Below are 25,826 nucleotides of genomic sequence, written 5' to 3'. Positions count from 1 at the left end.
TATTTTTCATCACTTCATTTTATTACCCCTCTCTTACTGATACGCTGACTTATTTATAGGGCAATCCGGTATTGATTCATTCCGAAACGCTCGGCGTAAACACATAAAAGAGAATGATAACAATAGGAATATATTTCCAGGGTTTTTAAATACTGCCTCTTTCCCCGTTAGGCGTCATTAGAATCCTGCGCGAGAGAATGAGGGATGCGCAGATGTAGGGAACGGCCTGCAGTCGGGGACCGGGAATGGCTCCATCGGGCAGGGCAGGAACTGTGACCCCCACCCTCAAACGGGGACTCTTGCACAGGGCCAACAGCGTCAGTACTCGAATCCAGGTCTGAGCTGTCAGCTATTAATGCTCTTCCACGGATCAAGAGCCAGCCACCCCAAGGTCTGCCACTCCGCGGCCCAAGCTGCCAAATAAGAGTTGAGCAGCATGCCAACGGATGAGACATCGGCCCATTCCCTGCCGTTTGGAAAGGAAAGAGCTCTTTCAGTGACGACGCCATCCTTCCGGAATTCTTTTCCCGGAGCAAATCAAGCCTAGAACACGAGGGGGATTCCGACCACGTCACAAGCATCACGACCTGAACCGGTTCGTTTGGCAGCTAAACGTTTGTGACAGTTCACGGCTTGTGAACTGGGCATGGCAACTGCCCTGGGCATGGCAATCGCCAACTGAGCCGCATTTTCCCAGTTTGTGCCCACCCCTAGTGGCAGACGATTGGCTCGGCACACAGGAGTTCCCAAGATGGATCCCACCAGTTAAGGAGCTCATGGGACAGGTGAAGGGACAGACTGGGCCTGGACCCTGGAGAGCAGCTGCTGGTCTGAGTTGACAATACTCACCATGACGGGCTAAGGATGTGATTCAGTCTAAGGTAGCTTCCCAGAGCAGGAGGGGCCTCTGACTCAGAGGCAGAGCATAGACTTGGCATGCAGAAGGTCCTGGGTTCAATCCCCAGCACCTCCCAGTCAGATTAGGGAGCAAATGGTGTGCGAGATCTGGCTCTGGAGAGCAGGTGCCAGTCTTAGACGACGCTGACTAGGGTTGTGTGCTCTGCCGTGCTTCAGCCAGTGGCCGCTTCGGCCTTCAGTGATTGCCGAATCCCGTGCCAGAACACACAACCCTCATTACTGACCTTGGTGGACCAGGGGTCTGTCTGACTCAGGAGAAGGCAGCTTCATTTCGTGTGTGTTAAGCAAGCCTTTATACATGACAGTTGGGGGTGGGTGGGTGAGAAGAGACAGACAGGGCTGGCTGTAGGAATTTGGTTCATGTTGAGGAGGAAGAAGAGTTGGTTCTTATATGCCGCTTTTCTCTACCCAAAGGAGGCTCAAAGCGGCTTACAGTCACCTTTCCTCTCCCCACAACAGACACCCTGTGGGGTGGGTGAGGCTGAGAGAGCCCTGATATCACTGCCTGATCAGAACAGTTTTATCAGTGCTGTGGCGAGCCCAAGGTCACCCAGCTGGCTGCATGTGGGGGAGAATCGAACCCGGCATGCCAGGTTAGAAGTCCGCACTCCTAACCACTACACCAAACTGGCTCTCTTGAGCAAAAAACGCTCCCCCCCCCTGCCACATGCGCATCGAGATTCCTTGACTGGCAAGGAATGGCCAGCATTGGCTATGCCAGTCGAAAGCATGACCTGGGAAGGTCAACAGCAGCCTTTCAAAACGTTTTCAAGGAAGGGACCCCCCCCTTACCTGAAGTGCTAATTCCCAGCTGGCCGTGGGGAAAGCAGCCGAGTGCCCCCTTTGGGGGGGAGGCAAACGCGGACGAGAAAAGCAGCCACTTTTCTTCTCGTAACCTGATTAAATAAATAAAACTCGGCTTTAATTTTCTGTCGCGGAGAAGACAAAGGGCTGCCTGTGACGGGCGTGGAGCGGCGACAGCTTGAAATGGCCAAAGTTTTTTGAGTCTCCTTGCTCATGGAGAAAAAGAGCAAAGCCAGAACCCCGCTAATTACAAAAGTTGCTTTATGAAAGATAATTCAAAGCAATAATTTAGCAAACATAATCAAGTAGCACAGATGGGGATTTCTGATGAATAGTTTGCAACATGCAATTAGCAGCTCTTGCAGTTACATATCATTAACCCTCAGAGCACAAAAATTATTTTCTCATTATTAGATGAAAAGGTAAAATTAAGCTGACTAGACAGTTAAGGAACAAACTACAATTAATTACCTTCATTTATTACAGTCATTATTTGAAACTCCCCCCCCTTCCTACTTTTTCTTCTTCTTCCTTCTTTTCTTTCTGTTGGGCGGATGGGGGGGGTCTAAATTAAAAAGCTTAGGTGTATTTATGGGGAAGGTGAAATGTTTTGTGCCTGCCTTGAAGTCTGTCAAGGGGATGGATGGAATTTGCCAGAACGGTGCCTTAGCCGTACGCCTTGTGGCTCACGGGGGCCAAGCCACGGGGCCTTTTGATGAGAATCAACTCTTGGTCCTCACCTGTGGGCTATAAGAGCGAAGACTGCAGGGATGCTGAACGGGAAGTCATGGCCAGTTCCGTGGGAGGCATAACAAGATGTCATAGTCCCACTGGCCCCTGTGTTGGGCAGGCTGCACCTGGAGCACCGTCTGTGCCAGTCCGGAGGCCTCCCTTCCCAAAGGATGCCTGAAGGAGGGAGCCGGTGCAGAGGAGGCCGAGGGGCAGGCCCCGGGGCCCGGAGACCATCCAAGCCCTGTGAGGAATGGCAGAGGGACCTGGGAGCCTTTGGGCTGGAGCTGAGAGAGAGGGAGCAGACCGATGGCTCTCCTGAAGTCTTGCGAAGGCTGCCCCTTGGGGGAGGGAGGGAGGGCAGGCAGCCGCTCCTGTAGCCAGCAGGGGACAGGACCCCAAGAAGGGGTCTGTCAGTCAGTCAGTCATTACAGTCCTCGACCAATACCAAGATAATGCACAATAACAATCATGGTTCAGAGTATAAAATATACAGTCCAAATTTCAAAACACGTGCGTATAAGCCATTTAATAATTAATAAAAATTTCTATAAGGGAATTTTAAAAATCCAGGTTACAAAATTGATTGATTGATATAAAATTAAATTAAGGTGTCGGCTGCATAGGAGGGGGTTCAGAAGTGGGATCAGCTGCTTTGATTTCTTCTCCCCCCCCCTTCTGAGATTCATGTTTCCTTCAAAAAAAAAAAAAGCATCCTTCTCCTGGATGCTGGAGGCTGACCCTGCACTGAGCAGGGGGTGGGACTGGATGGCCTGCGTGGCCCCTTCCCTCTCTAGGATTCTGTGAAATCAGGCCTTTTGGGTTACAGGACCTTAGTGTCAGGGGGAAGCCATGCTGATGGGCAGCAAAGCAGCATGCTTGGAGGCCAATGGCGTCTGAGGAAAGGAGCTTTGATTCATGAAAGCGCAAGCCCCAAAGTTGTTGGCTGCTGGAGTGAAAAACAGACGAGATCTCCATTTGCAGAAAGCAGAATGGCCTTTCATTGCTGTTATCTCTCCCGGCTAATTTCCCCTGCTACTTAGGTTGCTGGAGGAAATTAGCCGAATGAGATAAAGTGGGAGAGGCAGAAAACTCCAGGGCCCAACCGAGCAGCCTCCTTTCTCTGCAGGACATGGAGGGAAGGCCCTTCAGACTCCCCGGGTGCAGCCCAAACACCTCTCCGAATCTCATGGGGAATGTGACTCATAGCCAGGCATGTGGTCACTTGCCCACTCTGCACAAAGAACTGATCTGGACTTCGTGTCCTTATTAGAAAAAGGAAAGTGGGTCCTGGACATGCGGAGATCGACAGGCAGCCTCCTTCTAAAGAAAACTGCAGAAGAAGAAGAGGAGTTGGCTTTTATACCCCGCTTTTCACTACCCGAAGAAGCCACAAAGCGGCTTACAATTGCCTTCCCTTCTTCTCTCCACCCTGCGAGGTCAGTGTCAGTGGGGCTGAGAGCGCTTTGAGAGAACTGCTCTGTGAAAACAGCTCTAAGAGGATTATGACTGGCCCAAGGGCATCCAGCTGGCTGCATGTGGAGGAGCGGGGACTCAAACCAGCTTCTCCAAATTAGAGGCCACCGCTCTTAAACCAGGACACCAAGAGGCAATGCCTTTGCGTGCTCCTCTTGTTCGAAGGTGCTCAGGGCAGCAGTGCATGCCTTTCCCCCTTCTCACCCCTGTGTGGGGGACAAGGTCCCTGACAGGGGATTTCAGGCTGAATCCGAGCATCATGGTCTGTTGGATCCTCTTAAGAGCTGAGTCCCCTCCCCACTGCACCCCTCCCTGGCATGCCTGTGAGACAAACGTCCTCAGGCATTTGGTATCCCAGAACCTGGGCAGAGCCTCCTTTTCCTGGTCAGGCGGCCTCAGGACAAAGCTAAGGGCAAGGAGTGTTGTCCGTCTTTGGTTCCGCAACAGCAGTAGCAGCAGCAGCGCCTGGGCCAAGTTAATTATTTAAATCCCCCTCCCCTCCCCTTCTCCCGCTGAGCAGGCCTTTGCTGCAGGTCTTTGCTATCCCTCTTATTAGGAATAACAGCATCGAAAGGGTCCTATTGATTTCGTTTTTAGGGGGATGAAGTGTCTTGAATATACAGTCTTCGCTTTAGTTACAATTCTTGTGCTTTCGTTTCAAATTATTGATCTTTTAAATACGAATTGGGGTTGGCTCCTGTTTGGTTTCCCCCCCATCCCGCCTCGGATTCTGGCTTTGTTTTAGTTTTGGCCTTGGGAAAGCCTTACGTCTCACTTGGCCATGTAGAAACTCGAGTCTTGCTCTTTATCTGGTGGCCTGAGGGATTCTCTGGTTGAGCCACCAAGACCGCAGGGCGGTGGGTTTGCTGCTTCGGGAAATGGCTCTCCTTTGGGGGAAGCCTGTGGCTCAGGGGCGGAGCCTCTGCTTGGCGTGCAGAAGACCTGGTTCAGTCCCTGGCAGCATCTCCAGTTGAACGGACCAGGCAGGAGGGGATGGGAAAGACCTCAACATGAAGCCCTGGAGAACAGCTGCCAGCCTGAGTAGACAATACTGACCTTGAGTATGTTTGTGTGATACTCCCCCCAGGACACAACCCTTTGACCCCTTTTGTGTTGTTATCAATAGGGTTCAGCCGTGGATTCCGGTGCTGTGTAGCTGGATGCTTCTTCGAGTTTTGGGCTGCATCTTGGCTCTCTCTCTATCTCTCTCGAATGGCAATTTGCATTCAAATGCAACTTAGGCCAGCCCGGTGCTTTGAAAGACGGGCGCAACCTTGATGCCCGTCCCGATCTTTTTCAGTTGCAATTAGACAGGGAGACGATTATGCTTTTTATCTGTTTGTGTTTAACCAAGCCTTGATCCAGGGACAGCATATCAACAAAGAGATAAAGATGGAGAGAAGGGGGGGAGAGGGAGAGGGAGAGGGAGAGGGAGCGCAGCCCTTTTTACCCGTCAATTACAATAATATTTTTGCTTCCAAATGTATTTTTTTAAGAGTTGGCTTGATAAGGTATAATCATAGCACAGAGGCTGGCCTGACAGTAGTAATTAATTAGGCCATTATGCATTCTACGGTGATAATTGCTTTGCTGGAGAGTCACCAGCCATGAAAGGGACCCAGCGCCGAAATGCAATTCATCAATCTTGCGCTGTTGCCTCGCGCAGTTGTGTTTCCTCACCTTGAGTTGGTGCACATGGTGGAAAGAGACAAAAAAACCTTAATGACACATCAGTGTATAAAACAGGGAGGCTGAAGCAGTTGTGGAGCACGATTTCACGGGGGGCTGAGTGAGAGCAGAAAAGGTGCAGTTCATTCTCTCAAACGGGCTGCACCGTGGGTGGATTTTGGAGGGGGGGTTGATATGCAGCCCCTTGGCTTATATGGCTCATAAAGAAGGCCAGCCAGAGAACCTTTGAAGTATTCTAATGAAGCAGAAAACCCGACCCTGATGTTGGGCGCCCGATGGCTGTTTCTGCAGATAATCTCCCTCTTAATTTTTAAATGTTATTTACATAATTTATAGCCTCCTTTCTCGCCGAGACTCAAGGTGGGTGATGGCGTGTATGTCAGTGCACTCAATAAGCAATGTAATACGACGAGGATTTACAGAAATGTGAAAAAGCATGAAGCATTGGCCATGAGGCCTTACACGGTGCAGAATTTTTATCAGGAATTTTTTTCCCCACAGTCACAGTAGGTCAGCCGTGGAATCGAGTGTCCAAGGAGCTCCCCTCCGTGGTGGTCTTTAAGCAGCAGCTGGACAGATGCTTCTGGATGCTTGAGGCTGGTCCTGCATTGAGCAGGGGGTGGGACTAGATGGCCCCTTCCAACTCTGTGGTTCTATGAAAACAGCACCAGTGGCAGAAGTTGCCCCCAAGTTGCAGCCTTCTGCACAGAGGCAGGAAATGGCCAGCGCTGGCAGGGGCTCATGGGAATTGTAGTCCATGGACATCTGGAGGGCCACATTTTGGCCACCCCTGGTCTATTGCATTCCGGAGAGGCCAGGATCTGCTTTTCCTCTGTGAGTGTCTGGCTTAAAAGAAGGCCCTGTGGCGTAGCGAATGGCAGCGACAACCTTAAGTGGACTTTGTGCAGCAGCCCAGACTAACACTCCGGCTGTTCTGCAAAGCCTGCCTTGAGGACAGTTGTCTGGTGAACCCCTCACTCGGCTTCCCAGCCCCCCGCCTCCGAGATGCTGCTGGCCCCTGTGTAGAAGTGCCGCTACAGTAGACTTCAAACCGGCCAGGGAGCTGGAGGGAAGAGCTCAGGCAGGAAAGCCGGCTTCTGGCTCATTAATCACCGAAGGCCAGATTGCGGCGGCCACACGGTGACATTTAACGTCCGCTCCCCCCCCCCTCTTTTTTTACAAGAATCAGGTAGGAACTCAGGTAGCATGCCGCCCTGTAATGCATCTGGTCACACGGCAGAAAATTTAACATTTTGTTCCAGCAACCGACGTGGAAGCTGGTGGTCCAGGGAACCGTTCGGGCCGGCAGGCGGCCGTACAAACCTGTGAGAGCCACCTGAACTCACGTGGGCCTTCCCAAAGACACATCTCCTCCTCCTCGGTGGGAAATAGGCTCAGGAAACAAACAAAAAAGGACTTCTTCACACAAGGAACTCCCTGCCACTGGATCCTGGGACAACCGGCTTCAGAAGGGGATCAGACAAACTCACCGAGGAGAGATCTGGCACCCACTGCCAAAGGATGCACTCATAGCCAGAGGCACAGAGGGCTTTACAAAGGAATCGGGCAGGTGCCTGGACGAGAGGTCTGTCAGTGGCTACCAGCCATGGTGCCTACAGGGAAGCCCCATGTTCAGGGGAAGCCAGTCTTTGAATCCCAGTGCCAGGAAGAGCAGGTTAATGCACCCTGTTTTTTACTACTTGAGGGAGTCTCAGAGCTGCTTACCATCACCTTCCCTTTCTCTCCCCCACAACAGGCACCCTGTGAGGTAGGTGAAACAGAGAAAGCTCTGAGAGAACGGTGACTAGCCCAAGGTCTCCCAGCTGACTGATTGTGGAGGAGTGGGGAATTAAACCTGGTTCTCCAAATTAGAGGCTGCCACTCTTAACCTCTATTCTAAACTGGCAACATCATGGGTAAGCCTTGATCTCGGTACTGTGCTTCTGGCCCTCTGTGTAAGAGAAGATGCAGGACTGGATGGGCAACTGATCTCATCCAGCAGGGCTCTTCTTCTCAGGAGAAGGCCTCGGCCCCTCTGCCCTGTGGTTGACTCTCGAGAGGAACTGGCTGGCCACTGTGTGAGACAGGAGGCTGGGCTGGATGGATCACGGGTCTGACCCAGCAGGGCTCTTGTTATGTTTGAAGGAAGGCCTCAGCCTCCCTGCTCTCTTGTTGGCCCTCCAGAGGAACTGGTTGGCTTCTGTGTGAGACGAGATGCTGGACTAGAAGGACCCCTGGTCTGATCCAACAGGGCTCTTCTGCTGTTCTAATGAAGGCCTCGGCCTCTCTGCCTTGTTGTTGGCTAATTTGTGAGGACTAGAAGGAGCATTTGTCTGATCCAGCAGGGCTTTTCTTGTGTCCTTGCCTCAGTAGCCTCTAGGCAGGCAGCATGTATTGTGGCCAAACATTACATCTTTCCGATGCAATGGTCGGGCCTTGGTTAACGATGAAACCGTAATGCTCAGAAGGCCTGCTGCGTATGGATGCTGGACCAAAGAGCTCCCCTCATTATCGGATGAGGTTGCAAGCACAATGGAACTGGGACTGTGGTTTTTATCAAGCACCCGAGGGCGGTTTTGGTTTATGGAAATCGACAAACGCTTTGCAAGAATGTCCGCTTCTGCTAGAAGCACGGAAAGACAAAACGTGAAAATGCGGCCTGTGTACTAGATGTTCCTAAAGAAAGATGGGGACGTACACAATTGCAAACAGTGGTGGGGAAAACAGCTCAGATCTCTGTGCTTCAGTGCCCGGGAGTGCAGGGAGAGGGGAAGTTGGTTTGCTCAGGTGGCGGGCGAATTACAAATGGGTGGTGCGGCTTTTGTGCTGAATGACAAGCAATTTAAATCCAGTCTTGTGTGGAGGTCTCACAAGCGGTTCGGAACAGCGGAAAGAAAGGGGAGGGGGGAATTTGTCTTCTCCCCCCCCCCTTAGATTCAATAGATTGGCTCAGCGGCTTCTGCACCAGGGCTGGATTCCACTTGATAATTATCCGACCGGCCGCTTGGGATTGGCTGTAAGTGGCAGCCACGCTTTTGCTAATAAGATTGCTGCCTGGCCCGAGGGGGGAGGGGGGGTCGGAGGGTGGGGTGGCCAGCCCTTTGGAGTTTGTAGCCGTTTGTTTGCAGAGCGAAATGGAAGGAAGAAGACCGCAGGGGCAAAACGTCACAGATGGAGGAGGGTTTGCTGGTCACGGCCCGGGCGTCTTATTTGAGCTCTGCAGGGCTGTTTCTTTGCAAAGGGAACGTGACAACAGGTTGGGCTTGAGAACGCTCTCCCTGTGGGGAGGTTACAGTCAGGAGGGTTGCCATGTTGGTCTGAAGCAGCAGAACAAAGTTTGCATCCAGGGGCACCTTCAGATTTTCAAGGTGTGCAAGCACACATGTGCAAGCACACATCTTCAGATGCAATGACCTTTTGTTTGATTGTGTCTGAGGACGTGTGCTTGCACACGAAACCTTGTATCTTGGGTAAATCTTGGCTGGCGTTGACAGTGCCCCTGGACTCAAACCTTTTTATCGAGATTCTGAACTTTGCCTGCCTGTGTACTTCCCGAAAGGAGCAATACGATGCCATATCAAAGTGTGTTACAGGGTTACAGGAGCCATAGAATCATGGATTAGAAGAAGGGGGCCTAGGGGCCATCTAGTCCAATCCCCTGCTCAGTGCAGGGGGGCAGCCCAAAGCATCCAGGATATGTGTCCATCCAGCCGCTGCCTGAAGCCTGCCAGTGGGTCACTGTGTTTCTCCCCAGAATGGCCTTTTTAAGAATGTTCGAAAGGATTCAAATGCACTAGACACTGTTGAACCACACTGTTCTCGATTGAAGCCCCCAGTGGAGTGGTTTTCTGGAACGGACAGCAGGGAATGCTGCTGCTCTTGTCCTGACTCTGCTAAGAAGGATGCTGAGATTAAAGAAGGAACAAAGGGGGAAAAGCAGCTCTGGGGGTGGATGAGGGTGGGGGAAGAGGTGTAGTATAGTGCCTGAGAGGTGGGTCACCCATTGGGTACTCAGCAGGATTACTCTGGCCCCACCGTTAGGTAGGATCCTTTCCCCAGCCGTGTCCCAAATCTTCAAGAAACATGCCCAGGCCCACCTTCACTCCCCCTTCCTCATTTCTCTGCTGGAGTCTCCGTTCGGTGTTCAAGCCTTGTGACAAATGACTTGTTCAGGAGGCATATTAACACCCGAATTCTCTTTCGGAAGGGAATTTGTCTTTTCCTGCGTCTTGCTGCGTCCCCCAGGTTGATGCTAAGCTCTTTCCTCCCCCCTGCCCATGTGAGAACTCGCATGGAAGATGACAAGGGATGATGCTCTGATTTCAGCAGAAAGGAAAGTCGCGGGGGGGGGGGGCTGCTGCTCGGTAGCACAAATCCATCACGCCTGGCGTGAAGCGGAACCCCAGTTCGGAACAAAGTTTTAATGATGCCTGGAGTCAAGTGGAGTGGTGAAAACTGGCTGAGTTTTCTGCATAGGAAGGCAGCACGTTCCCCCCTCAGCCTCTCTGCCCTGTTGCTCCTCCAGAGGAACTAGTTTGCCTCCGTGTAGGACAGGATGCTGAACTAGATGGAGCTCTGGTCTGATCCAGCAGGGCTCTTCTTAGGCTCTTACATCCGCAAGCAGAGGAATTCTGAATTCTTTGGGTTTTGGGAATCCTTTGCAGGTCTGGCCACGGCCTGCCTAATCTCTGAAGCTGTTTGGACTGTGAGGTAGGTGGGGCTGAGAGAGCTCTGAGAGAACTGTGACTGGCCCAAGGTCACCCAGCTGGCTTGATGTGGAGCAGGGGGAATCGAGGCCAGTTCAGCAGATTAGAGGTCGCTGCTCTTAACCACTACACCAAGCTGGCCTCACACCAAACTGGCTCTCAGGGCATCAGACTGCCCCATTAGAATGTCCTTGGAGTCCCCGTTGCACATTTCTCCACTGGCCGAGGTGTGGGAAGCGGCCGCCTGGGGCATGGCCTTCTCGGAGTGGCACCCAGCCTGTGGAGCATGCTCTCTCCATGGAGGTTGTCTGCCTTCGGCCACAATGTGGTCGGAATCCAGGAAGAGTTTGATGTTACGTATCTGTTGGCTCCTTCCCATCCTGGGCCTTTTGTCTTGGGCCTGGTGGTCTGATTTATTTATTTTGGACTGCCCTTTCCCTATTGCTCTGCTCTAATTTGATTTATGCACCATCGTGAGCCCCCTTGAAGACTCTGTGCGAGGGAGGGTGTATAAATATTTTAATCCACAAATAGAAGTAGCCGGGCTGAGGCAGCCGATTTCAGAGTGCGAGAAAGTCGTCTGATTATCAATTATTTAGTACATTGTGTTTTTAATCCACGGGAAAGGGGGTGGGGGGAGGCGTTTGGGTTTTCTGCCTAAGGCCGAACAGAGTTTGAGGCTGTAGCTGGCGAAGGCGCAGAGATTAACAAAGGGCCTGTCGCCTCCCTCATGTACGCCGCACGGCTGATGTCTCCGTTGCGAGGTTTATTCTGTGCGACGTCTTTTCCTTCCCTCATTTTGCAGCTCCTCATAGCCTCTGTTTTTTGTTGTTGTTTGTGTGTCCCCCCCCCCACTCCCCTCCCCAGGTGGTCGCTCTTAGCAAAAGAAGCAAGGAGGCGGAAGCCGCGTTCCTGACTGTTTACAAGCAATTAATCCAAGCGCCAGGTATGGAGGGCCGCCTCTGGGGAGGGGGGCTGCCTCTAGGAGGGGAGTGGGCGCTCCTGGGGTTGGGTGCCCATTGCCCAGTGGCCTTCCCTCCCAGGCGTGGCTGGGACACCTTCCAGAGGTGGAGAAGTCCCTTAACGCAGCAGTTCCCTGAGCCCATGAGCACCTTCAGGATTTTGAAACGGGGCCATGGGTGCAGCTGCAAAATGGACACGTGGGAGGCAGAGCCAGCCAAGGGCAGGGACTAAATTTTAAAAATACCCAGAGAATGAGATGTCAGAGAGAGCGGAAAGCCAATGCTGTATGGGCATCCGTCACTGGAGTGTCATTTAAATCCGCGCAGCCAATCAGCTCTCAGATGGGAGGTAACAGGTGAGGTAAGGTGAGGTGGGCCCTGTAGCCGTCAGCCTCTGGTAGGAACGCAAGAATGCAGGTGAAGCCGGGCTGGATCAAGTCAGTGGCCCCTCCAGTCCAACACTCCGGGTCACGCAGTGGCCAAAACCCAGGGGCCATTGGGAGGTCCTCCAGCAGCCCCCCAGAAGCCCTCCAACAGGTGCCCCCCCCCCAGTGTAAGAAGACAGAGCATCACTGCTCCAGACATAAGAACCTCAGAAGCTGTGTTGGATCAAGCCAATGGCCCACCCAGTCCAACACTCTGCGTTACACAGTGACCCAAAATCAGGGCCCACCAGTGGGGCCAGAAGTCCTGAAGCCCTCCCACTGTGGCCCCCCAAGCACCAAGCAGACCGAGAATCAGTGCCCCAGGCTGAGTGTTCCCACTACCCCTTGTGGCTACTAGTGGAAAAGAGCAGGAGTCCAGTAGCCCCTTGCAGACAGACGAGATTAAATAGTGCTCTCTGCTCCAAGGGCTGGTGGCCACTCAGGACTCGGCTCCAGGTGTTTCTCCCGCCCCCTCTTGAAGCTGTCTGTGCTGGCAGCTGCCGCCACTTCCTGTGGCCGTGGATTCCACATCGTGATTGATTGTTCTTTGGGTGTGGAAGGCCTCCCTCTTGTCTGCTGTAAACCTGCTGCTCATTCATTTAACGGAGGGCTGAGGAGTTCGAAGAAAGGGAGGAAAGGACTTCTTCCTTTGCCTTCTCGACCCCATACATAATTTTGTAAACCCCGATCATGTGAGGTTCACATCTTAGCCTGAAACCATGACTGCAGAGGCTGTGTTTGTTCTTTTGGGTGGTGGCACATAGGGACTGGGGGGCGGGCAGAGAGGCTGTTTGCCCCTTCCCCCCCCAAAAAAAACAACCTCACTCAAGGTCAACTTCACTCAGCAGGGTTAACAGATACCCCCCCCCCCTCGAGGTTGCAGTCATGCAAGGACTGGGGGCGTAACTTAGCAAAGGAGCCCATGCTTTGCATGCAGAAGTTCCCGGGTCTGTCCAGTTGAAGGATCTCAGATAACAGGGGGCTGGGGGGGGGGACTTCCTCCCCAGGGACCCTGGAGAGCCTCCCGGCTGGTCAAAATGCTCTCCTCCCTGGCTGGGTGGCCCCAGGACCTGAGCTGGTAGAAGGCAACCTGTCATTTTCCTAAGGAATGCGTAAAACAAGCCGTTATTTAATGAGCACAGATAACTAGAGCAGTACAAGGAGCTTGCTGCTGCTGCTAATAGCTTGCGTTTGCTGAAGCACCTGAGCACGTCACACACAATGTAATCTCTAGAACAAATAGGTTATTAGTCCCCTAACGGAGATCAGGGGGATGAAGCTGAGGCAGTAATGAAGACCGCCTAGTGAGGTGGTGGCAGGGGGGTGAGGTTTGAACTGAAGACTCTCTGCCACCAAGTTCACTCTTTTGGCTACTAAAGAGCCCAGCTCCCTCCCCCCCTCCCTCCCCCCCCTTTGAAGACCCAGAGCAGCTTCCATTTTCGCCCTCTCCCCCATTCTCCCTGCGAGGTAGGCACAGCTGAGTGAGAGGAACTGGCCAAGGTGGAGGCTCCCTGGTGCAGGGGAGATCTGAGCCCTGGTCTCCCTGCTTGTATTCTGAGGCTCTAGCAGTGACACTGGTCACCTGTTGTCCCCCCGCCAGCCCCTCTTGTCCTCCAGCAGCAGGGAGCTTGGTGGGGGTCTCAGGCTCTTGGGTGTCCGCATTGCCCTCCTGGGACTCCAGGCCAGGCCCATCTTGACAGTCTCTCTAGGCCAGAACCAGTGTTCTCCTGCTGATGTGCTGAGCCTGGGGACTCCAAACTTCTGGAGACTTCAGAAGAACTCTGCTTGGGCGCCTTGCTTCACTTTTGAGACATTTAGGAATGGCAGAGACGGTTTCTTGGGGGAATTAAGGCAGGCTGGCGGGATTGTACCTTGTGGGCTTGTTTTCTTATAACTCTTGTTACAATTCGCCCTACATCGGGAGCCCCATTTGCCTTTTAGGGTCCCCCTCACCCCCTGGGGGTCCCACCCCAATTTCCTCAGCAACAAGGCCTGGTTCAGTTTTCCTTGGGCCCAAGTGACTCCCTCGGAGAATGCAACGTCCCTGCAGGTAGCAACCTATAAATACACATATATCTGTTGACAAGCAGATTTTTTGTAAAAAGCAAGAAACAAATTCCTAAATCGACATTTTTGCGGGTTTCTCTCTCTCTCTCTCTCTCTCTCTCTCACACACACACACACACACACACACACACACACACACACACACACACACACACGGCCGCTGCCTTGAATGGCTTCTGTCAATGCAAACCTCAAGCAAAGAAAACTGCCGGGCCGTGATTGCTCAGCAAGTATTTTGATACAGTGAGCCTCGGTGGTGGATGTCTGTAATTACGGGAAGAAAATCGTAAATCTTTTGGATATTGTTCACACAGATGTGGCATGAAGAAGAAGGGGGCTGGGCCTGCGTCGCTGTGCAGGGATGGGGGGAGCAGGAAAATTGCGTTAAAAGCATAATTAATGTCATTGTTGAGGAGAAGGCTTTGATTTGAGGCCCCCTTTTGACTTGTGCCGGGGTGCTGGGTGATTTCTTCATTCTGCTTTTAGGGGCAAAACTAGATTCAAACCGGAAGAAATAAACTTGTGAAGAGCTGCACACGTCATTCTGTCCCGTGCAGCTCTGTGGCCTGCGTGGGAAACTCCTGATCTGACCACTGGCCAGCCCATCTCCCTGGGACATAACATTCCCCCTGGAAAAGGGTGTGGTAAAACTCAGACCAGTGTGGGAAGAGAGGGGGAGGCGAATCCCCTGGCCAAAGCTCTTGGTTCGAGAGGACTAATGCTCTTGCCACAGCCTCTGGTGGGGTTGCCACCCTTCAGGTGGGGCCTGGAGATCTGGAATTCCAGCTGATCTCCGGACTGCAGGGATGAGTTCCCCTGGAGCAAATGGCAGCTGGGTGTGTGTGTGTGGATTCTGTGACATTATAGCCTGGTATTCGACCATGATCTCATGCTCTGTGGCATTGTCCCTGTCCTCCTGAACCCTGCCCTCTCCAGCTCCACCCCCAAAGCTCCAGGAAACCCCCAGCTCTGGAGGTGGCAGCCCTACCCCCTGAGGGCTGCAGCTCCCGTGCAAGCCGTAGGGCTGTGGCTCTTCACGGAATACAAGCAGCCCCCCCCCCCCTGATCCCGGCCCCCTTTCTGGTCTGCAGGCAGAAGGCAAAACAGAATGAAAAGTAGAGCTGATGGGTGCCCCTTTGCAGGGTGCTGTTGAAAAGCGTTTTGCTTTCTCTTCTGTTTAAAATAAATGCCCTTTTCTTCTTCTAGGAGCCGCTGCTCTATATTACTCCAAAGCCCAAGCTGAGTAGCCGCGAAAGTTTTTCAGGCGGATCCAAAATAGGTTTCCAGGCTCTAGATTGCAAGAAGCATGCAGCAGTGCCCTCTAGTGCCCAGGCTCAGAGTAGCCGGATTCGGTTCAGAACTGTTTTTGCTTTGGTTTTCAGTTTGTCCATGACTGTTTTTGTGGGGAATCCTAGAATCATAGAGTTCGAAGGGACCTCCAGGGTCATCTCCAACCCCCTGCACACTGCAGGAACTCATATCCACCCACCGACCCACAGTGACCCCGATTTCATGCCCAAATCTCCCTGTTCCCCCACCACCAAAAATCTCCTGGCCTGGAGGAAATCCACCTTCCACCCCACAGTGGCGGCCAGTAATTCCCTGGGAATGCAAGAGCCAAGCACCTACACCACCCCTTCTGTCCACCCACTTACAATCCACGGGAAACTGGCCTGAGGTAGGAAAGTTCCTCTCCCCTTCCCTGGCGCTCTCTGTCCTGATTAATCCACACACACACCCTTCCCACAGTTGCTTTTCTGGAAGCTCCATTTTGTTCCCTGGGATCTGAACTCGGAGCCCTGGTGCCAAGGGAAGAAATCCCAGCCTCTGAAATTGCCTTTTGCAGATCTGGACCCTAGGAGGAGTTCAGGTCACAGCTTCTAATTAGCGGCTTCACGTAGGCCCTCCTCGGCGGGAGTCAATCCGCCAGGGAATGACCAGGAACGCCAGACGCCTTGCACTCTTAACAGAAAGGGCCTCCGTTTTGCTGCCGCTCTCCAAAGCCTTGAGGCGTGAACGTTTCTTGGCCGTGCCTCCTCCCACTCTCAGCCCTGGGTGCCAGATAAGGAACCTGTGCCGCCAGGAGGGCTTGCCGCCCCCCCAAACAATGAGCCTCCCCCAGCCAGCACCACCTCATCAGCTGGCAGCCTGAAGCAGGAGGTTTAATTACCAATAGCGGTTATCTTAACTCACAGAGCCACAAACCTGTTATTAGTGGCTGTAAAGTTATCCAGTCCAGTGCTCACCCCCCTCCCCATAAGTGCAGCTTCACTCGGGGGTCTCCCTTGAATCCCCCTCCCCAGGCAGGGAGTCCTACAGGTGGGTCACGAGCTGTGCACCAGGCAGCAGTTGTGGCCTTTCCGTTCCATAGAGCAGGGGGAGTCAGCCTGTGGTCCTCCAGATGTCCATGGACTACAATTCCCATGAGCCCCTGCCAGCAAATGCCGGCAGGGGCTCATGGGAATTGTGGTCCATGGACATCTGGAGGACCACAGGTTGACTACCCTTGCCATAGAGGACCTTTCTGTTACTGGTGGAGAGAGGAGGAAGCGTGCTTCTGTTGCTTCTCAGGCGTGGGAGAGGTCAGGATTGTGATCCCTTGCCTTTTAACTTCAGGATCGGCACGTTTTGTCCGTGTTAAAAAGCATGGGCGGGGGGGGGTCGTCCGTGCTTTCTGTCTACCGAATTTTGTGTTTATCTTGTGCTTACTGGTGGCTCAGAGTCCCGCTCATCTCTTATCTTGTCTGTCCTTATGACGGCAACTAACCCTTCAAGGTAGGCCAACAGTATTATCTCTGCTTTGCAGATAAAGGGCAAGGGGGGTAGGAATGAAACGGGCTTGCCGAAGGCTGTATGGCGATTTCACGCTTGGAGTCCGTTGTAGGAAATTGGCCGGTTGGTCTATGCGTGCATTTGTGTGTAATGTTGTGTGTTTCTGGATCACACGCAAGTTTCTCGGTGTTTTATAAGCCCCTATAAGAGAGGGAATGTCAAATCTGGGAAATCATAATGACAGAGATGGGACTTGGCGTTGGGGTGGGGCCTTCAGGTTGTGAAGCACCCCACATCTGCACCAGCTGTCAAAGGTTGATATGGATCCGGCTGGTAGGCAATGTTCACGCAGCTGATCGATGGGGGGAGAAGAGACCCCGGAGCCCTGGATTTGTGGACGAGGGGGGCCGTGGCTCAGTGGCAGAGATTCGTCTTTCCAAACCGGGCCTCAGTTTTTTCAGCGGAGACATGCTTGAGCTTTGCCTCTTTCTCTGCCTCTTCCCCCCACCCCATTTGCATGGCCAGCAGCCCCCCCTTGACCCCGCGTCCAAGGGCAAGGCCTGCTCTAGCGCCAATTGGCATCTGGCTGACGGGCTCTCCTTGCAGGCTGAGGATGCACGTCCGCCTCCTGGGCCGGGGAAAGGCATGCTGAGCCCGATAACGCCTTGTTGCTGTGGCTGGAAACCCTCGCTGGGTCAGGCGCGAGAGACCGAGCGCGCCTGTGGCCTGTCCTGATAAGGGTGGCGGCACATGGGCAGAGCCGAAAGGACGCGGAGGGCTGCTGCTTCTCAGGCAGAAGGGCCCAGATAAACGACGCCCGGCCCGTACCTTCTGCTTATCGCCCGGCCCTCAGCAAACTGCCCGGGGCAGCCGCAATTGCAGCTCTCTGGGATACAAGCAGAGCTGCTGCTTTTCCAATTCAATCTGAGGCGATTTCAAGCGGGGTCCAATCTGGACAGGGGCGTCCCAAACCCTAGAGCAGGGGCAGTCAAACTGCGGCCCTCCAGATGTCCATGGACTACAATTCCCATGAGCCCCTGCCAGCGAATGGCTCAAGATGGCTCCTTCTGACACCCTCCCCCCCCACACACCTGCCCTTGATTCCTCTCTTCAGCCCCACTCCTTGTCACGGATTAACGGAGGATTTATTACTGCTTCGCTCTGCCATTCGGACAGCCAAAGCCGGCCTCGGTTTCCCACTCCTGTGTCTTCCACCTCCAAAATTCGATTCCCATTTCCCCCTGGCTCCTCAGAAATATAAGTGGGTGCAGGGGTGGGGGGAGCAGAAGAGGCAAATCTGGGCCCGGTACAATAGGAGGCATATTTTTGAACTTATTAAAAAAGATCCAGACTTGTAAATTAATTTGTTCATGTTATACAATGGCTGTGCAGATGGACTCATTAGCATGCACACAACAAATAATTATGCATGATTTTTTTTTCCGCTGGCCTTCCTAATGGGCTTGCTGGGTTAATTATGTCAATGTATAATTATGTCGGCCCTGGGAGGCATAATGGCGGACCCCTGCTGAGCCGAGGCGGGCTAGTGGCGCTGCGGCGGGCGGGGAAAGATGGCCCTGCTTGGAATGCACCTGCTTACCTCCCCAGAAAGCGCCATTGTCTCCGCCGGCCGGCCTAGGCAAACAGGCAGCAGCGGCAGAACGTGCCGTCGGGTGGAAACGGAAGGCGGCCGGGCGGGAGACAGCCGGCCTGGGCGGGAAATCCTTGAAACGGGGCGGAAGAGGCTTAGCTAGGCGGCTCTCGTTGCAGCAGCCCCAGGGGGTTGGCGGCCGGCGGCGGTGGAGAGCGGCCACGCTTGGCCTTCCTCGTGAGCAGGAGGGCCACGGGGAGCCTCAGCCGTTGCAGCCTGGCTTCTCCCCTCCCCTCACTCAGGCCCGACCCCAGCATCCAGGGCCGTTTTGGGCACGTTATCTCAGGAGCGCAGAAGAATTGTGCGGAGTGCGAAAGTCAGCTGTGTGAGACGCTTGGTCTTGTCTAGCAGGTGGGGCCAGGACAGAGGAAGATCTGGCCCTGGTTGAGGAAGATCTGGCCCTGGTTGAGGAAGATCTGGCCCTGGTTGAGGAAGATCTGGCCCTGGTTGAGGCCAGGCGTGCGAGGAATTGGTCCCACGGAATGTCAGCAAGTAGGGATAGCCTCTGGGGGAGGGGTGTTCTGTAGGCAGGGATGTCCACATTCTGAACAAGAGCTGCATGGGTATTGGTACTGCTGAGGGGAGGGGGAGAAAGGAAGTGGGACCTCCCTCCCAAAACAAGCCTGGTTCACAGATATAACAGGATGCAGCAATAGAAGGCATTAGACCAGCTCAGGCTGTAGACAAAGGATCCCTTTCTGGAAAGCTTCCCTGCAACTAGACAACCAGCAGCACAGGAATGGAACATTTCTCCCTACTGTGCTAGCTTTCTGCTTGCAAGGAGTTTTTTCTTTAAATGTGTGGGAACCTGTCAGCCAGTTCAGCCTCTAGCAGGTGATGTAGCCACATCCTTCCACATGTCTGAAGAGAGCATCAGACATTCAGAGAGAGTCCTCCTTTTGGGAAGCCTTTTGAGGAACTGTGATTGGTCGCCAGTGGGATGTTTCGCTTTGGATTCTTTCTCCCTTTTTTGGTGTTTGTGGAAATCGGGGTTTCCTTACCTGGTGTTCCTTAATGGGATGTGGGGGGGGGGGGAAGCAGTAGGGAATAGTCCTTAAAAGAGAGCCTTCCCACCAGTCAGCAGTGGGATTCTGGCAGCCATTTGGGGGCTCTGCCCACCACATTCCCAAGGTGCTTGCAGGCTCAAAAAGATTGGGGACTCCTGCACTAGCAGTTCTCACTGGTTATTTTCCATGTTTTTGTGGCAGGCGTAACGTTTCTTCTTTTTAAATGGCGTTTCTATTCTTTGTAAGCAGCTGAGAGGGCCCTTCATCAGGATATAAAACCGGGGGGGGGGGGTGAATGAGACTCAAAGGAGAGGCAGCATAGTCCTGAGGTGGGGAGATGGATTTTATCATTCCAGAAGATTGTGGGTGTGGGAGAGGAGAGATCATGTTTCACTGTTCCCCGCAAGCAGAAATCTGACATTTCAAGGAGCAAATTGCAAAAGAACTTTCCTCCCGGGTGCATTAACTCTCTGCTTGCAGAAAACGTCTTACACAGGAGACGAGTCTTTAAAAACAAGTGACTCTCCCTCCCCCAAGTGCAGCATAAAGTGAAACCGTGGACGTTGCCTCTCCCCTTTGCTCCTTGCAGAGACTGTTTAGGAAAACTGAGGCGACAGGATGGACCCTGGCCCTTCTCGCTGGTGGGGGGGGGGGGCGCTAGGATTCCTCTTTGGCACGCTGTCCGGTGCATGGCGGCTGGTGCGCTCCCTCCATGCGTCACTGGGGGGTTCTGACTGCCCCTGTCGTGCCTGCCCCTCTCTAGACCCCGTTCCCTTCCTGGAAACAGCGCGGAGCTTAGGAAACCGGCTGCAGCAGTTGCATGGCCCCAGCCCCGAGAACCCACCTCTGAAAGAGCTGAACAGACAGTGGAAGAAAAACCCGGAGCTCCTGTGCCCCAAAGGCACCCGCCACCACCTGCCTCTCCAGCTGGATCCTGCACGTCACGCGACACGGCAGGAGGGTAAGGCAGAGCTCCGAATGCGTGGGATTAGGGGTGCCAGCCTCCAGCTGAAACCTGGGGATCCCCCGGGGCAGCAGATCGGTTGCCCTAGGAAGCAGGGGCGCTTGGGAGGGGGGGCCCAAGGGCGATGCACCCCACTGAAGCCCTGGGCTCCGTCCCCAAACGTCCAGGAACTTCCCAGCTGGGGGCCGGCAGTGGAGAGGGGAGACGTGATGGCCCTACATGTGGGCAGGGGCAGCACGAACCTCCCAGGGACCTTCCCTCCGCTGCTGGCTTCTCTCCCGCCTCGGTAGTGCCCTGCTGTTGATGCGGCTTTCCCCCTCCCCTTTTGACCACAGAGCAGAGAGAAGGGACGCCTCCAGCAGGGCTGACCAGGCCCGAGGGGGGCAGGCTCCCGACCACCCACTGCAAAGCCCTCCTCTCAGACACCCTGCTGCAGAGAAATGAAGCCGAGAAGCAAAGGTACGGGAGGCCGAACAACCGGGACACGCCGGGCCTTAACGCCCCTTAGAGCAGGGCTGGCCAGGCTGCGGCTCTCCAGATGCCCGTGGACTACAATTCCCAGGAGCCCCTGACAACATTAGACGAAATGGGTGGCTGGGTGAGAGCTTTTGGGAGCCCTACTCTGTCACAAATTTGGATAGCCTTTAAGGCGCTCCTGGACTCTTGCTCTTTATTATGGAACGTCATGATTTTTTACATGCACAGATGTTCTGAAGTCGATCCCTTTGGTGCGTTTCCCTTTCCAGGGGGCTGCAAGAAGTACAGGTCACTCTGGCTGCTCGGCTGGGAGAAGCAGAAGAAAAGATCAAAGTCCTGCACTCAGGTAGTTTAAGGGTCTGGAGGGGTCTTGCTGCCCTGAGGTCCCCTCCATTTGCCCACCTCCCCTTTCTTGTGGCCACAGTGGCCCTGGACTCCTGTGGGGGAGGGGGTTTCCCCAAAGAGGGGCCACCACCCAGAAGCCCCATCCCTGGCCCTCACCCACCTCAATTCAGAAAACGGGGCAGTGCCCACCAGGGCATCCTTAACTGAGTGATGGACCTTACCCTCAGTTGTGTGTGTGTGTTTGTGTGTTTCCGTTGTTTTGTTTTTCCCTTGCTGGTCAGCACTAAAGGCCACACAGACGGAGCTGGTAGATTTGCGCTGCAAGTACGATGAAGAGGCGGCTTCCAAGTAAGTCGAACGGCTTTGTGCGTTCAGTGGACACACCGTTCCCTGATGCAGTAGGATCACTGGTGGACTGGCAGGAGAAAGAATCCGTATCAAGCTTCAAGGCCAGGGCTCTTGACTTCTTAGAGCCCACGCGCAGTGTTCGAATTTTGATGCCGCTGCAAGAATGACAGTCACAAAATGGCTGCCACAAGAGGCGGAGACAGCCACAAAACGGCTGCCGCAGGAGGCGGAGACAGCCACAAAATGGCCGCCACAGCTTCCCTTCAGTCCCCCAGTGAAGGCCCTACTGCTCTGGTGGCAGCTCCTGCGCAAGCAGTGTTTTAAAAAATCTACACAACCAATCATATCTCCAGTGACCAATCAGAATCTTTGCTGGGCAAAATCCCCAACTTAATTCCGCCCATGTTCTAAAAATGGTAGGTGGAGCCCCCAAGAGATATCAGCCGTGGCCAGACGTGGGCCTGTTCACACATGCCAAATAATGCCGTTTCAACCCACTTCGGTGACCATCTGCAGGTGGATTTTGTCATCTGGCTGCAGAGTACGTTGGAAGCGGATTAAACGCGCCTTGCTGAGTGTGTGGACAGTGCCCTTTTCCATGAAATCCCAGTAGTAAAACAAACTGGTTCTGGGGACCGAAGGCCGGCTCCCCGTTGGCCTCCTGCCCTCTAGAGCCAGGGGGCAGACCGCGAGATGATCTTCAGCCCAGCCTACAGGCTTGTAACCACCTGCCCTTGTCCTCCCGTCCCAGGACAGACGAAGTGGCCATGATCATGACGAATCTCGAGAAAGCCAACCAGGTAAGGAGCTCAGTTTGAGGAGGTGCCTCCCTCACCTTCTCCGCAAGACGCAGCGGGGTGTCCTCCGTGACGTTTGATCTCTTCTCCTGGCAGAGAGCCGAGGCTGCGCAAAGGGAGGTGGAGAGTCTGCGGGAACAGCTGGCGTCCGTCAACAGCTCCTTGCGCCTGGCCTGCTGCTCTCCGCAGGGACCCAGTGGGGTGAGGACCAAGAAGGGGGGGATGCTTATCAGTGGTCAGCCAATCAGGAAGTGGCCTAGCTGGGGCCCTTGGAAAACAGTTCAGGGAGGGTCTGTGGCTCAGTGGAAGAGCCTCCGCTTGGCAGGCACAAGGTCCCCGGTTCAATCCCCGGCATCTCCAGCTAAAAGGACCAAACAGGAGGGGATGGAAAAGACCGCTGCCAGAGACCATGGAGAGCCACGGGCCGGCTGAGTGGACACGTCTGACCTTGAGGACCAAGGGTCGGATTCAGTTCGGTTGAGGGCCTTGGGAGGGTTCCGTCCCCCCTGCCCTCAACGCCCTTCCTTTGCAGGATAAGGTGAATTTCTCCCTGTGTCCGGGGCCGCGGCTGGAGGCTGCGCTGGCTGCCAAGGACCGGGAAATCGTCCGGCTCCTCAAAGAGATCCAGCATCTGCAGAACTCCATGCAGGAGCTGGAAGAGTCTTCGGCCAATCAGATCGCAGACCTGGAACGGCAGCTGGCGGCCAAAAACGAGGCCATTGAAGTATGTGGGGGGAGGGGGGGGGTGTGAAATGCCCGAGGGTTTCCCCAGAGCCTTGCATGGAGGTAGTTCAGAGAACAGCCACGTTTGGTCTGCAGCTGAAGAGTCAGGTTGGAGTCCAAGAGCAGCTTGCAGACCAACCAGGTCTTTGGGGTGCCAGCTTTAGAGCGTCAACGTGCCCTTTGCCTAGGGAGCCCTCTGGAATCTGGATTCGAATCCAGCTCTGGGTGCCGGGTGGCATGACCAGCCCTCTGTCTCGGTGACTTTCACTTTTGTGCCCCGTTTGTGGGCCTCCTGGGGGTCATTGGGTGGGCCACGGTGGGTTAGATGGACCCCTTGGTCCTGATGCAGCATCAGCTGTCCTTCTGCCATTCTCACTCCCCCCTCCAGAAACTGGAAGAGAAACTAAGAGCCCAGTCGGATTACGAGGAGATCAAGACTGAACTGAGGTATTCCTGCATGCTCCTCTCTGTCTTGGGCACTTGCCAGTGTTTGGGGGCACCCAGGTGACTTCACTGGCAATCCTCTTCATCGTCTTATTCTTACACCCCGCCCTTCCCTAGTCGGCTCGGGGCGGGAAACACCAAGGTCTAAAAACATTCAATTCCAAAGAAATTACATCTATACAATCAAACACGGATCAATGACCAAGTCCCGCCTGCACATGTTCATTGCTCTGTTTCCCTTTCTCCTCCAGCATCCTGAAGGGGATGAAGCTGGCGTCCTCCGACTGCAGCCTGTCACAGGCAAGTGCTCGCGGCTCAGAAAACATGCACGGAAATCCCGTGACCTTTTGGAGGAAAGCTTCCCAAACCTTGCTCTCTCTCTCTCTCTCTCTCTCTCTCTCTCTTGTTTTTAAACTTACTTTAGAGCATATCAAAATCCAGCGATGCTTTGCTTCTGGGGAAAGAGCCCTTCTACACGCCTCAGAAGTTCCTGCTGGAAAAACCGAGCCTCGTGCACAATCCTGGTAGGTTGGAGATGCGCTGCTGGAGCAGGGAGCGGTAGGATAGAGCTTTTTTACAAAATGCTTCCTGTTGGCCTTAGCAGGAGGAGAGTTCCCCCCTCACAAGGACCCTTGACCCCTCCCTTGCGAACGTAACACGGATTGTGATGACTCTAACAAAGAGTCCTAATAGTTTTAAATCTGTTTGTTTCTGCACTTGTATGATTTTCAAACTTGCAATCCGCCCTGGGCGTTCGGAGAAGGGTGGACTAGAAATTCAAAAATAAACGAAGGAATGCAATTGAATAAAAAGTTACCTTAATTTAAAAAAAAAACAACCCTTAACCATCTGGAGAAACTCCCTCTCCTGTTCTTGTAGGTGTCTCATTAGGGCTGGGCGCTTTGGACACCGAAGCACCAACCCTAGTCTTGATTTCATCAACAGGCCCCAGTATGATAGCAAGACGTTTCCTGGAAAGCTATAGTTGGTGTGTCTCTCTCCTTCTCTCTCTGGTCTCTAGAGGAGGATCCCTCGGAAGACGAGTCGGTGAAGGACTCCGTGGGCACGGACCAGTCCTACTCCTCCCCTCAGCAGCTCTCCCACATGCCCAGGGAAGACTCTGCCTCCCCCACCCTCATCCAGCCCCTGCTGGGGCCCGCCACAGCTCAGGAAGCCCCACGGACCTTCTTGCTGTCTCCCTTCCCCAGCCTGGGCCCTGCCGAGCGGATCCCGCTGGACTCCCTCCTGCCCAAACAGATGGGGCCTCCCACATTCAAGAGCGAGAACAGCAGTGCGGTGGCTTTCCCATCCCCTTTCTTTGCCGCCAAAGGGACCACATTATCTGGCAACCCCAGCCAAGCCCACCCGGCCAGCGAGGCGAGCCCGCCCGGCGACCAGTCCGAAGGCAGCACCTCATCTGGTTCGGCGGACGAGGAGCAGCTGGACACGGCCGAGATCGCTTTCCAGGTGAAGGAGCAGCTCCTGAAGCACAACATCGGCCAACGGGTCTTCGGGCACTACGTCCTCGGCCTCTCGCAGGGCTCCGTCAGTGAGATTCTGGCTAGGCCGAAGCCTTGGCGCAAGCTCACCGTCAAGGGCAAAGAGCCGTTCATCAAGATGAAGCAGTTCCTCTCCGATGAGCAGAACGTCTTGGCTCTGAGGACAATTCAGGTGCGCCAGAGAGGTGAGTGAGCCAGGTAGGAAGTAGGTGGGCAGGTTCGGTTGAGGGGTTTCTTTACTGCACTGAGGTAAAAGTGATTAAAAGCTTGGGAGGTGGAGACAGGATTGAAGAAGAGTTGGTCCTTAGATGCCACTTTTGTCTACCCAAGGGAGTCTCAAAGCATCTTACAGTTGCCTTCACTTTCCTCTCCCCACAACAGACACCCTGTGAGGGAGGGGAGGCTGAGAGAGCCCTGAGATTCCTGCTCGGTCAGAACAGCTTTATCAGTGCTGTGGAGAGCCCAAGGTCACCCAGCTGGCTGCATGTGGGGGAGCGGGGAATCAAACCCACCTCGCCAGATTAGAAGTCCACACTGCTAAGCACTACACCAAGCTGCCTTCCCCCAAACTGCTTGCCAATGTGAATGCCCACCCCCTCCGTGATTTGTCATTACTCAGGATGAGTGTTAGCCGTGGTTAGCACAGGTCTTGGGTGTGGGTCTGACCCAGCCCGTCTCAAGTTTGTGACTGTTGAGAAACCCCTGAAACATTCCTCAGGCCCCCAGAAGCCCCAGGAGTGCCGTGATGGTGCCAAATATGGTCGGGGACACGCCCACTCAGGGCCCCTCCCCTTCCCACTCCCTCCAACTCCATCATTGGCATCTTGAGAGGGGAGGTGGGTCAACATGATGACCATATATGGCAGGGGTGGCCAAACGGTGGCTCTCCAGATGTCCATGGACTACAATTCCCATGAGCTCCTCCAATTCATTGTAGTCCATGGGCATCTGGAGAGCCACCGTTTGCCCCCCCCCCCCGGGTCTAGTGCCACATATGAGTCAGGAAACCTTGCAGGATCGAGC

At 54.1% G+C, this 25,826-nt stretch overlaps 1 protein-coding gene across 11 annotated transcripts in view; it reads left to right on the top strand.

The window, feature by feature from the left end:
• The window catches only part of CUX2 (cut like homeobox 2), a 117,893-nt gene that overhangs the window by 81,794 nt on the left and 10,273 nt on the right, over positions 1 to 25,826 (top strand). For 8 of the 11 annotated variants that reach the window (XM_077309358.1, XM_077309361.1, XM_077309359.1 and 5 more), the window contains 12 exons: positions 11,190 to 11,268; positions 19,970 to 20,167; positions 20,506 to 20,629; positions 20,917 to 20,993; positions 21,274 to 21,340; positions 22,092 to 22,140; positions 22,234 to 22,338; positions 22,670 to 22,861; positions 23,249 to 23,307; positions 23,556 to 23,604; positions 23,729 to 23,828; positions 24,326 to 24,988. In XM_077309358.1, coding sequence (XP_077165473.1) covers positions 11,190 to 11,268; positions 19,970 to 20,167; positions 20,506 to 20,629; positions 20,917 to 20,993; positions 21,274 to 21,340; positions 22,092 to 22,140; positions 22,234 to 22,338; positions 22,670 to 22,861; positions 23,249 to 23,307; positions 23,556 to 23,604; positions 23,729 to 23,828; positions 24,326 to 24,988 — 1,762 coding nt within the window. The remainder of the gene's footprint in view (positions 1 to 11,189; positions 11,269 to 19,969; positions 20,168 to 20,505; positions 20,630 to 20,916; positions 20,994 to 21,273; positions 21,341 to 22,091; positions 22,141 to 22,233; positions 22,339 to 22,669; positions 22,862 to 23,248; positions 23,308 to 23,555; positions 23,605 to 23,728; positions 23,829 to 24,325; positions 24,989 to 25,826) is intronic. The other 3 variants (XM_077309367.1, XM_077309366.1, XM_077309364.1) reach the window with 2 other exon arrangements.

Source organism: Paroedura picta, chromosome 13 (assembly GCF_049243985.1).
Source record: "Paroedura picta isolate Pp20150507F chromosome 13, Ppicta_v3.0, whole genome shotgun sequence".
Lineage (NCBI taxonomy): Eukaryota > Metazoa > Chordata > Lepidosauria > Squamata > Gekkonidae > Paroedura > Paroedura picta.
The sequence above is the reverse complement of the archived record's forward strand: the minus strand, read 5'-3'. Positions and strand labels throughout refer to the sequence as shown.